At 48.2% G+C, this 12,125-nt stretch overlaps 1 protein-coding gene across 1 annotated transcript in view; it reads right to left on the bottom strand.

Annotated features, from left to right (window-relative positions):
* EGFLAM (EGF like, fibronectin type III and laminin G domains) overlaps nucleotides 1-12,125 on the bottom strand; it is an 812,243-nt gene that overhangs the window by 491,450 nt on the left and 308,668 nt on the right. Inside the window, exon 6 of the mRNA XM_078674979.1 lies at nucleotides 3,490-3,625. Within this exon, the coding sequence (XP_078531105.1) occupies nucleotides 3,490-3,625 (136 nt within the window). The remainder of the gene's footprint in view (nucleotides 1-3,489; nucleotides 3,626-12,125) is intronic.

The following is a 12,125-nucleotide window of genomic DNA, read 5'->3' as shown; positions in this document are numbered from 1 at the left end:
TTGTGCATGACCTTTGGCGCTTTAGCGAGAAATAGGTCAGTAGGTATTGGGGCTCTTTTGGCCCCCTACAGCCCTTCTAGAAATCTGCGCTCTGCCAACAAATCTCTGCTATCAGTACCACGCATTCGCAGAGTTAAATGGGGTGGCAGAGCTTTCTCCACCATAGCACCAAAAATGTGGAATGCTCTTCCTGTGGAAACTAAGGCCCTTCCCACCCTGCAGTCCTTTAGAAAAGCCCTGAAGACACGGCTATTTGCCAAAGCATACCTGTAGTTCTGTTTCTGCCTTTTGTGATTTATTTGGATAGGCGCCTTGATGCCTTCGGGTTTTAGCTGCGCAATATAAATAAAAAAAATTAAAAAAACATCCTACAAAAAAGTGAAAAGTTCTCTAACATCTGCAACTTTGATAGCAATGGAGGAGACCACATGAAACCTCTTCATAAGTTGTTATGCTGGGAGCTGTGTAGCACTGCTAACTTACTATTGATCTATGTCTATAACCCTGCATACCTCTCCTGGAAAACTTACACTTGACATAGCCTCCCTATCATCACCTCTATTTTAAATGTCTTACTTTAGAGGCAGTTGACTTGTTGTTTTTTTTAACTCTCTTCCCAATAACTCTTAAACGTTCTGTACTTCCTTCTTGTTATGAAAGTTGTTGATCCTAAAGCAGACTGAAATGAGTTTTTGAAGATGTCCTTTATGAATACAATGATCTGTTACAGCTTTGAATTCTTAAAGTAAAGTAAATACAAATATCGTTTTAGTAATATACAGGCATTTAAATTACACATGCATCTCCCCATAAACCTTTTTTTAAAGAGGTTGCATTAGAATAGGAATCTAAAGTTAGAGCATTTTAAAGAGAGCTTCCATTTGTGCTACAGTCATACATAAGCTCTGAGGGTCCTGTTCACACACTAAGGGGCTCATTAGGATGGCGGACGGACTTGCGTCCGTCCGCCACCCTTGAGGAGGAGGGAACGTCCGCAGGGGCTGCGGCGTTCCCTCCGTGCTGATTAGGATGTGACCGCCAGGGTGGCGGTCACATCCTCTATTTTTATCATTGCGGCGGGTGCAGCTTCAAGCTGCACCCGCCGCAATGTTAAAAATGCATGTGTTGCATTTACATGCACAAAGCGGCAGGCACCGCACGGTGCCTGCTGCTTTGTGTACGCAAATGCAGGGGGGTACCATAGGTACCCCCCATGTGCACCCCCCACCCCCCATTCACCCAGGGGGCCCGCAACGGGCCCCCAAAGTGAATGTCCGTATGCTTTTCCATGGCGGAAAAGCCGCCGTGGAAAAGCATATTTACACCAACATCATAATATGGCGGACGGTGTCTCATAGACACCGCCTGCCATGTTATAGCTTTTCCGCCGCGGTCGGAAGCCGACCGCGGCGGAAAAGCGGCGGACGGAATTCCAGACCCACCAGCCATCCTAATTTGGCGGTGGGTCTTTGGAGTCTCCGCCTCGGTTTTTCCGCATCCTCCACGCCGGCGGACACTTCCGCCGGCCCGGAGGATGCGGAAAAACCGCCATCCTAATGAGGCCCTAAATTTGATAGTATATTATTATTATAATTTTTTTTAGTTTTATAAAGTGACCCTTTCGGGTGTCAGAGCACTGTACTGCGTGGAGGCAGATAGTTAACCATATATAACTGACCCACTCGATCATCAGAGGGCTGTGCAACCGTAGAAATAAAAGATATGTGAATATACAAATGTGGGGAACAATAAAAGCTTGAATAGGGCCGTTGAATGTTTAGTAATGTTACAATAGGACTACTAAAGTACTGTAAAATGCTATTCACAAACCTATGTGCTGAGGTCTCCGCCTCTCCTATCTTTCATGTGTGGAGATCTCTGCCCAGATTTCAGAGATTTCTTCGCACATACACATACATTTTGAGTGTCAATGTTGGAGGAATGGGGGAGTTGATGTACAATGGGGAATTCTTACTACTAAATAGGAGGGGTTCTGGAAGGAGTAAGGAGGCATTAAGGCAGTGTTATGGAAGGGTTAAGGGTGAGACATTCACCGAGTTACGAAAGAGTAAGCCTATTGCTAATTTCAAACTGCTCTATAACTAAAAGAACTTTTAACTAAAGCTATATATCACATTTAACAATTGTTAATACATAATAAAATAATCTATATATTTTTTTACTTTAGAAGAGATTTTTTTAAATGTAAACTTTCTGAAAAATATGTATCTTTATTTAAAATAATTATGTTTTTAATTTAATATTAAAGGCCTGATTACGATGACGGTCGGACCAACTGCGACCTTCGCAGGCCCTTTCTGACTGCTGAGACCAGGAAGTTTCCCCCTGCCGCATTATGATGCGACCGCTGCTACAGCTATTGCATCTACAGAAGCACATATCCCAGAATTTGTCACTGCAGATGTGTACAAAATCACAGAAAACACGTGAATTGTACACACATGCATGACATATGTGGGGATATGCCTTGTGCACCATGTACCCCATTGCTGGAGTGCGGCAGAATGTGCACAGTCCAGTCAATGGGGATACATGCCACTTAAGGACTTACCAGGATTCCAGCGCCCACAGGATCATAGTCATTGGGGTGCAGCTACTCAGGTGTATGGGGAACCTGGAGGAAGGGATCCATGGTGGAGACTGCTAAAGAGAAGTGGATTTGGATGAGTATGCACCTCAAATCCATAGTTTCTGATGACTTGAAACAATCGTCGACCCCCACTGTCGGGTCATCCGAAACCCACATCTTAATCCAGACGGCGGTTGGAGATCCTTGTTCTGCTCTACCGTTGTTGTTTTTCTCCAATCACCATCTAGGCGGTCAGAGAAAGGTTGTTGGAGTCGGTGGTCTTTCAGCAGTTGGTCGGAGTACAGGATGCATGCATTGTGATCCGGCGGTCGGACCGCTGCGGTCTGACTGCCTCTGACAGGACAGCGGAAATTGGTCCAACCGGCATTGTAATCAGGCCCTAATTTATGCTGTCATCATTTTTTAAATTGTTCTACATTTATAATAAATGTATAACATTAATTAATATTTAACATAAACATATATTTTTCTATTTTTTTTAAGGTCTTTTACACTTTTCCCTATTCTGCACCATAGGTAGCTCTCCCCTCTGATTTCAGAGATCTCTGCCAAGTGTGAAAACATCAAATACAGTTATAAAGTCTCTTCTAGTAGTTATTTTATGGTTACATTTGATGTTTTTACTGACACCACCCCTCTATTTCAGGGTGGTGTCTAAGCCTACACTTTAGAGTAACTTTCAAATTGTAAACTGTGAATAGCCGAGAGTAGTAAAGCTACTCAAAGGTGTAAGAGTAACTTTATTTGTAGTAAATCTACACATGTAGATGTAGCTTTGTGAATAGGACCATGGGCTATTAAAATATATATAGAAAAAATTAGATTTCATTAAATTTGTGTTTAGCTACAATATATTGAAATGTGCATTAAAGACAAACCTGATGAACTCCACAATGTAGTGTTGGACTGGTGAGCTTCCTTCATTGTCTCCTGGCTTCCATGATATTGCTGCTTCTGATTCCGAAACCACAACCACCTGGGGCTGAGAGGGTGGTTCAGGGACCATACATCTATCTGCACAAAAAAAACACGTCTGGTCAGTATCTAAAATGAAAGATAGCCAGTCTAGAACAACACGACTGCTCATGAAATAATTATTGATCTCTGGGAGTTACACAGGGGACTAACAAACTCACAATGCCCAGTACATGTATGTTAAAGTAGTTGTTTAGCATATTCTCATAGAAACTTGTGCATCCTTTCTTGGTCTGAATTGTGTAGAGGGTAGTCATACTGGAAAGTGGTCGGCATGGTTGGATTAGACTAATATCAATCACGCAATCCAACTTGAAAGACTCAAAGACTTAGCAGTCATTTCTGAACCTTCACCGCAATTGGTTCATTCATCTTTTGATTGATCACAGCCAGAATGTCATCTCAGATTAGCATGTATCGTAAATATGTCAGAAGTGATTTATATTAGGCCTGTCAGACATTTATCGGGGCAGCTGGGTAGCACGTTGTGAGAAACCCTACATTATCAACCTGTTTTCTGCATGAGGATCGAGGCGAGAAGAAGCCCAGCAGTCACTGGCACAGGATCTGCGATGCAGCTGATCAATGGTAGCTATATCCCTGTTATCTTCCATAAGAGGAGGGAGGTGAAGAAGCCCAGCAGTCACAGACGCAGCCCGGATCATCAGGAAAAAAAGCCCAGCAGACACCACTGCAGCATGGAATGTCAAGAGAAAAAACCCAGCATTTACCTTCTTGCTGAGCCAGCGGACATCAGGAGTTGTCATAGTCAAGCCGGAAGCTCCACCATGGCGCAGAGACATTGCAAGAGCCATCATTGGCACATCTGAACTGGAGAGCGGCCCGCAGCTGAAATCACCCAGAGAAGGGATATCAGCTCAGCGAGGTGAGAAGGAGCCTGTGCGGGTGTCAGCCAAAAGCCCACGAGCAGGAGATGAAGTCCCATCCGTGGTGCCATGCACCCTGTTCACTCTCAGCAACACATCCCATGCACCAGCACCAGAGAGGGGCCGCCGGGCCAGAAGGCAAATGGGTGCATTACAGGCGGCATACAGCCATCATCGCTTACACTGAGCCCGCCCGTGAACCCCACCTTAATTGCTCATCGGAGACCCCACCGGGGTGGGGTGCTCAAAGACACAATATAGAGTGCCTGGTCTCTGGGCACAGTTCCCAGGCCGGGCAATATACTGAAAGCACGCTGGGATACAAGAGGGGAAGCCTGCTATTGGGAATAGCAGCTTACACCAGCATTAAGGTAAGGAGACCGGGGGACAGGAAACAGCTTCAGCAGTGCATTTGGCGGCAATGAGGCTGTAAGACAAGCATGGGTAGGGGCAAATCCCGAAGCCTGTTAAACGGCAGTGTGAAAGATGAGACAATTAATTAAGGACATTACATTTTGAAAGCATGGGAGCTGTACATAAATTGGAAGCTAACACAAAGGCACAGGCAAATCAAGGATTGCAAGGATGCATTATTGGTAATCCAATAAACAATGGACAGTCATGGACAGCCACAGGCTGATACAACCTGGTAGCAAAAGAGGCAAATGGCACAACCGAGGATAGCCCGCAAGGGTGACGTGGCTCAATTTGCGATGCACAGCAGCCTAGGCAAGGTACAGTCTGAGGAGCAGTTGGGGGCAGCCCACAAGGGTGAAGTGTCCCAGCTGTAGGACAAGAAGTCCAAGAGCAGTCAGAGACAGCCTACAAGGGTAACATAACCTGTCTGTAGGAGAAACAGGCTACGGTCAGCCGTGAAAAGCCTGTGAGGGTGATGCAACCCAGCTGCATGCAAGAAAAAGAAAGCCAAGGTAATCAGAGAATCAGCATGGAGGACCGGGCAGCAGCAATGAGCAATGTGACCTAGACAAGGTACTAAAAGCAGCAACAGAGGCTGCATCGATGCATAGCAAAAAATGGCTGCTAAGATAATTCAAAGGCGAAGGAGCAGCAGGTTGGCCTGAACACGACGTACCCAGTGACGACAGGTACACTGAGGTGCCCAAGGAGGAAGCAGACGAGAGTTAGGAACCCATGAAGTACCATTGCCAACACAATGGGAGCAGAGGCAGCAAGAAAGTGGAAAAGAAAGACACAAGGGAGCAGCGGTTGGGACACCTGTAACCATCAAGCGGGCTAAGGCGAATAATGGTGAACAAATCATAGCGATTGTGTAAGAATGTCTGAAATCATGTACAGCTTTCCTGTTTGCTAACAAAGGGAGGCTGGGTGGGGCATACGAGAGTAGTGTGGAAGCATCGGGGAGCCAAGGTTTGCCCCTGGGCACCAAAGCACCAGCGCCGCAACACATCCCATAGAGGCGCAAGGAGGGGTTTGCCCACCCATGGAGAAAGGGCTGGATGGGCTGCCAGCGACAACCGTAACGTCACTACCCACAGAGGGTTGTGGCAGAGCGCCAGGGGGAAAAGGGCAGAGGCCAGACAATCCAGCCATTGTAGAACTAGCACCAGTAGCATATAAAAGAGGCACACTATGGCAGCCTCACATGGTTACCAGAGCCACACGCTTGGCCAGCCTGATGCCACTGGCGGTAAAATAGCGCATCTGGCGCAAATAATTCATTGACATATTTTCATTTTTGGAGATACATGTGGAAGGCTTGGATCTTACTACAAGCGACATGAAGGGGAAGAATAAAAGGGAAAGAAATAGTATAAGAAAAGGGAGGAATTTTGACAATAGCTAGATGCTTTTAGAATGTTGTCTTGCATCATAGTGGAGAAGTTCCCCCACTGTGCAAAAGACCTACGGCTGTACGAGTTAAAAATGCAGAAGGCGCAGAGGTAGTTCGGGAGTGGGGGGCATGGCTGGATTATGATAAAGGCTTCAGGCTGAAAATGCAGGTTCATCCAGATATGGAATGGGATGAGGAGGATGTGTATGGGCAAAATGAGGATAGCCAGGGAGGACAGGAGCTGGTCTAGGAAGGGCGAGCAGCCCTTTCACAGGAGTTATTCCAAAGGGAAGCAGCAGAAATAGAAGCCATTCTACAAGCAAACACATTACATATACTGTAAGGAACCCCGTCTGGGAAAAGTGCATCATCAATATGTTTTAAACACGACAAAGACAAGTGCATATGGGGAACAGCATTTATTTATTTATTTACTTGAGTTTTTTATAGCGCTGGCTAGACCCGAAGGTATCAGAGCGCTTTACATGAGGATAAATGAGTTACAAGTTACAAATAACATCAGTTTCAGGGTTACAAAATACAATGACATATAAAAAACAATGTTACACGGTAGGAGGGGGGGAGGGAAGGAGACAGAGGAGAGACGAGGAAAACAATGTCCAATGTCCGGCTGGGTAGGTGACGGCAGAGGGGGTGAACCAAAGCTGATCTCCTCAATAGCTGTCTAGGCAGCTCCACCGGGCATCAGTCATATTGCTCGGTCTCTGCGGTCAGGTTCATAATCACGATTACTTGGAATGTCTGGAGTTTAAACCCGGGAGGATGGAGAGAAGTGAACTGCAGACGGATCAAAATTCCTGGTTATCCCCCAGGGACGACTAGGGTTGGCTTGTCCAGCAATCTCCCCTCCCCACCGTTGTACCTGGAGAGTTATTGTGTGATTGTAAGAGGAGTAGCAGTGCACTGCAGCAAGTGTGGCCACAAATCATTTGCATCAGCCACACTGTGGTAGCAGGGTTAAGACGGAGTGGCCAATTTCCACGCAGGGCATCTGCCATTTTAGAGACCGGCATCATGGACTCAGACCTCCCCCGGCACCATGTGTCTGTCACCCAGTAACGCGCAGTGTTTCCACCAAAGTAACCCCCAGTGTCCAGGCAGCTCCGGCACATAGTGAAGGGTGATTAGAGTTTACTGGCGGTGGTGCTGTTCTTAACAATATCTCATCACGGTCCAATGATGTCACGCTATCATTATGGGTGAGGGGATCTCGTGGAGGAAGGATCATGCAGGGGCTCTCTTATGCATCACCCGATGCTGCCTGCGGCAGTTTTGTGGCCCCCTGTTTGGAACCGACAACCTGTTGGTGGTGTCTGCACAATTTTCGAGCCCCCGGCTGCCTATTCCTGCTCCCGTCAGTGCTTCCCAGTGCCGTTCCGGCACACGAGTCACCAGCAATGCAAGCGGGGTGCGATGGCTTGAATCAGTCAAGTTCAGGCATGTGTGTTCCGTTTGTGGGAGGGACCCCAGCAACAAACTGCAAGAAAGGAAGGGGATCCAGCCACACCCACCACAAGAGGGAAAAGAGAAAAAGAAGTAGCCCAACTAGACACAAGGCCTGGGAGTTGGGGAGGGATGTGGAGTTGGCTAGGTCCCCCATAAATATCCACAGGTTCAGACAGCAAGACAATGAGTATGACACAAGGAGGATGCAAGGATACTGAGCTAAGGTTTCAAAAAAGGTTTTAGAATTTCATTTAAAGACTCTATTGCTCCCAAAGAAGCTAAGAAAGTTCGCTCAGCACTCGAGCACCCGAAGGTAGTAAGAAAAACAATCAAGAAGGAGAGGGAGCTGGGGAGAATGGTAGGCCCCTTAGAGAGTGGTGGACCCCCGGCCTGGTCATATTGATGCTTGGCATAGTGTCCAAGAAACAGCTAAGGCAATTCAGGCTAATTCACACCTCTAGTTCCCGTTGGGGGCTCAGTGAATGATGGGATCAACCCAGAGGACTGCGCAGTGGGGTACGCTTCCATGGAGGATGTGTAGGAAGCTGGCTCTGTATATACTATACCAAAGTAAGTATAGTGTGCACAGAGTCCAGTGGAACCCCAAAGGTAGGCAGAGGTAAAAGTAGATAATACCTTACTCTTTATTTGTGGTAGTGTGGGCGAAAAGTAAGGCTTTATCAGAGGGAAGTGTTAAGCATTTATTGTACACACTCAGGCAAGAAATGAGGTCACTAACTCAAAGACTGAACGAAGACCAATTTGTTTATATAAAAATATGATCTAGTTGTATTTTATTTTCTAGTACCAAGCCAGGCCTGGTACTGGTAAGTATAATAATACTTTGCAAGAATAATGCAGTTTAAATATAGTTTGAATGCACTTGAATGCAATTGGATTGGTTAAAGTTAAGGCATTTGTTTATAAAACAGTTTGAATAACTTTTCAGTTACTTTTCAGATTACTTTTTAAGTTACTTTCTCTACTCAGAGTGATATGCCTAGCCATCACACTGGGACATTTCCTTGAGGAAAGGTAAGTAAATCAGTTTTTGCACTTTTTCAGTTTCTTAAGGTTTCATACAAACCAACTCCACATACAACAATTTTCACGAGAAAGCAGTCAATGCAACCCTATGAGAGAAAACAATGTGATTGACTTAACGGTAAGCACTTAGGTTTGGGAGTTGGTTTCTGAGGTTAGAACCAGGGTCTCCCCAGGGTAAAGTATGACTCTCAAAGCACCTCACCGGCACTAGGGCGGCCAGGTGCAGATTGCTGAGGCCCAATGTTATCCAATGGGGGATAAGGTGCCTCCGGTTGGTGGCTGCTCATGAGCAAGCCAAAGGTTGGGGGATCCGATTTAGCACCCACAGCGGTGCAGCGGCAGTCGGGTGCAGGGTGCTGTTTTGGCGTCGGGTGCCCTGTTGTTTTCAAAGGGGAGTCTCCGGTTGCAACAAACACTGCAGGCTCGGGGAGGAAGATCTTCTGGAGGCGACCACCAGTTGGAGAGGTAGGTTGGGATGTCTTGGTATGCTGGGACATGATTGGTTGGACCACCCAAGGCCGTGGGACGTCGGGTGCAGGGGAGTCTTTTGGCATCTGGTTTTTCTTACCGGCCCCGGAAGGGGGGATCTTCCAGACAGGGGCTGCAAGCTTCAGTTGAAGACTTGAGGTAGGTCAGGGATCACCCGATCCAGGTCAGGATCACCGGTGGAGACCTCCTCGGGGTGTTGGGCCACTCGAACTCGGGCGTCGGGTGCAGAGTGGTGCAGACTCCCAGATTTGGCCAGAGCTAGAGTCTGTTGGTGTGCAAATATGGTGCTCACAGGAGACAAAGTCTTGTTTGGAAAGGCAGGGCAGGTCCTCCAAGTTCTTGGGACTGCTGGCTGCTGGCTGCAGGACACCCCGGGATTTCGCTGTAGTCAGTCGAGGTTGGGACAAGCCGGTAGGGCTAGGGCAAAGTCATTTGTTGTCCTCCCCCTTTTCCTCAGCATGGCTCTTCGGTCCTTCATCTTCTTATTTCTTCTTATCTGAGGAGGCAAGGTTCAGGGTTGCCCTTAAATACACATTTTAAGGGGGGCGCTAGGTGGCGCACTAGCAGATGGCCACTCTGTAGCGAGCTCCTGCCGTCCGGCGTACTTAATCCTTTATTTATCCTTATTATTGGCCAAGCGAGTTGACCCTGACACCCCCGATTGCTAGCGGACACCGTGCTGCAGCTGTGGGCCGAGTATCGCCGCTGCTGCTGTCTCGTTGGCCCAGAAAATTGCAGTGGAAGGTGACCCCGCCTGATGGTGAGATTTCTGGAGGTGTAGAATCGGCTGCGGAAATCGCCCAGCTCCGAGGCTGCAGCGAGGCCGACTGGGCCGTGTCGGCTTGGCTTCTGAGTCACGAACGCGGGACCGCGATCTTCTGCCTACAACTTGGATACTGCTGACCGCTGTACAGGGATTGTGCTTTGTGCGTGGTCTGCCCCCCCCTGCGAGGCAGATGCATAGGTGAGTGACAGCTCTAACGGACGGACGGACCAACACACTTCGCAGGGCGGATCGCCGCTCCGAGAGTACGTGAAAGGAGTGGGGCCCTCCGCCTCTGATAGTGTACTGGAGTAACATGGCAGAGGAGTCGCGGTTGCCTGACGTGAAGGTTGTGAGGCAGCTGGAAGACTCGTGGAAGCGGCGCTGCTGGGGAGCGTTCTATGGACACCGGACCCTACAGCCTGGGAAGCAGAGATTGCGGACTGCTACATGACTCAGTATGCTGAGAGCGGGGCCGTCTGGAGAAGATAGAGTTGCTACGCACTTGCACTTGGCGCTGGCTACGGACCTGCCGTGATTTTTGAGGTGTGTCTGACCTTTGAGATGTCTTGTGGGATCCCCCGGCCTCCAAGCCTGACTAGAGCGAAACATTCCCGCGATCTGCGGCCTGCTATTGCGCCTGTAAGGCTGTGATGCTACGCTACCAGCGTAAACTATCTGACGCCATCTTGGACCCCAGAGTGAACCAGGGCTGATTACCTTGACACTGCTTATTGGGTGATAGGGGGCACAGGTGGAGTTTCGCTCCCCAGATGATTTAACACACGCAGCCCTAACGAACTTCACTGGAGAGGAGAGTGAAAGTGCGGAGGCGTCCTGCAGGGGAGATTGTAATCTTGCAGCGTGGCCCTGTGGTGAGTGATTTTACTGTATCGACGTAGCCTTGACCACTCTATACCCTGACTTTCCCACTACCTCCACATCTATCATTGTTGGAATTAAACACGACACGGGTGAAGAGGCTGGGGCCCCTTCTACGCCAGATTGATGCAATGGGCAAACCAGACACGCGGCAGCCCAAGATTACGTTCGACATAACCAAAAAAGCGCCCGACCTAGCCAGGGAGATCGAGAGCAGCCTGGTCGCGATGGGAATGGAGCGGCGGTACCTGCCCCTGCTGCTGATGTCCAAGAGATCCTCAGGGAGGTCCGGCAAGGATTTGCTACCATTGTAGATAAGGTCGATAGGCTCTCCTCTCGGATTGATGCCATTGCCCACAAGCTTGATGGGCATGATGAAAGGATTAAGAAGGTTGAAAGACGCGTCTCTGACTCTGAAGATATTTTCGCCACTCACACATCCCAGCTGTCTCGCATGGATAATCTTTTACGCTCCATTGCAGCAAAGAATGAGGACTTGGAAGCGCGCAGTCGGCGCAACAACATTCGCCTTATAGGAATTCCGGAGTCCACCAACACTGGACGTATGGAGGACTATGTAGAGAAGTTGCTCCTGGAAGCTTTGGGAGCTGACGCTTTCTCTACCCAATTTATCGTCGAAAGGGCGCATCGCTCACTAGTGCCCCAGCCCAAGCCCGGAGATACTCCTAGACCTATAATAGCGCGTCTCCTGAACTATAGAGACCGGGATGTGGCACTGCGGGTGGCGCGCAGCAAACAAGAGCTGATTTACAATGGAGTCACCTTTTCTATATAACCTGATTTTACTCCTATGGTGCAAGAGGAGCGGCGTATGTTTTTAGATGTTAAGGCCAAACTGCGCAAAGCACAGGTTGACTATGCACTACTATACCCGGCAAGGCTGCGGATCACTCATCAAGGGAAGCAGCGGTTCTTTACGAAACCACAGCATGTAGAAGACTTTTTGAAACATCTGAAAAGATCGGCTAGACTAGAAGCGGAAGCAGATGATTCCCAGGACCCCCGATCGTTGAAGAGGACATGTAACACTAGTAAGACCCACGAACTTTGCAAATTGGGGCTCGGAGTGATGGGTAAAATGTAACTGTTATATGAGACATTATGTGTGCTGTCCTGCTCCTGTGGGTCTGGTTTGATGTATACTTCCCCGTGGTTGGGGGAGGAGAGGAG

Source organism: Lissotriton helveticus, chromosome 2_1 (genome assembly GCF_964261635.1).
Source record: "Lissotriton helveticus chromosome 2_1, aLisHel1.1, whole genome shotgun sequence".
Taxonomy (NCBI): Eukaryota; Metazoa; Chordata; class Amphibia; order Caudata; family Salamandridae; genus Lissotriton; species Lissotriton helveticus.
The sequence above is the reverse complement of the archived record's forward strand: the minus strand, read 5'-3'. Positions and strand labels throughout refer to the sequence as shown.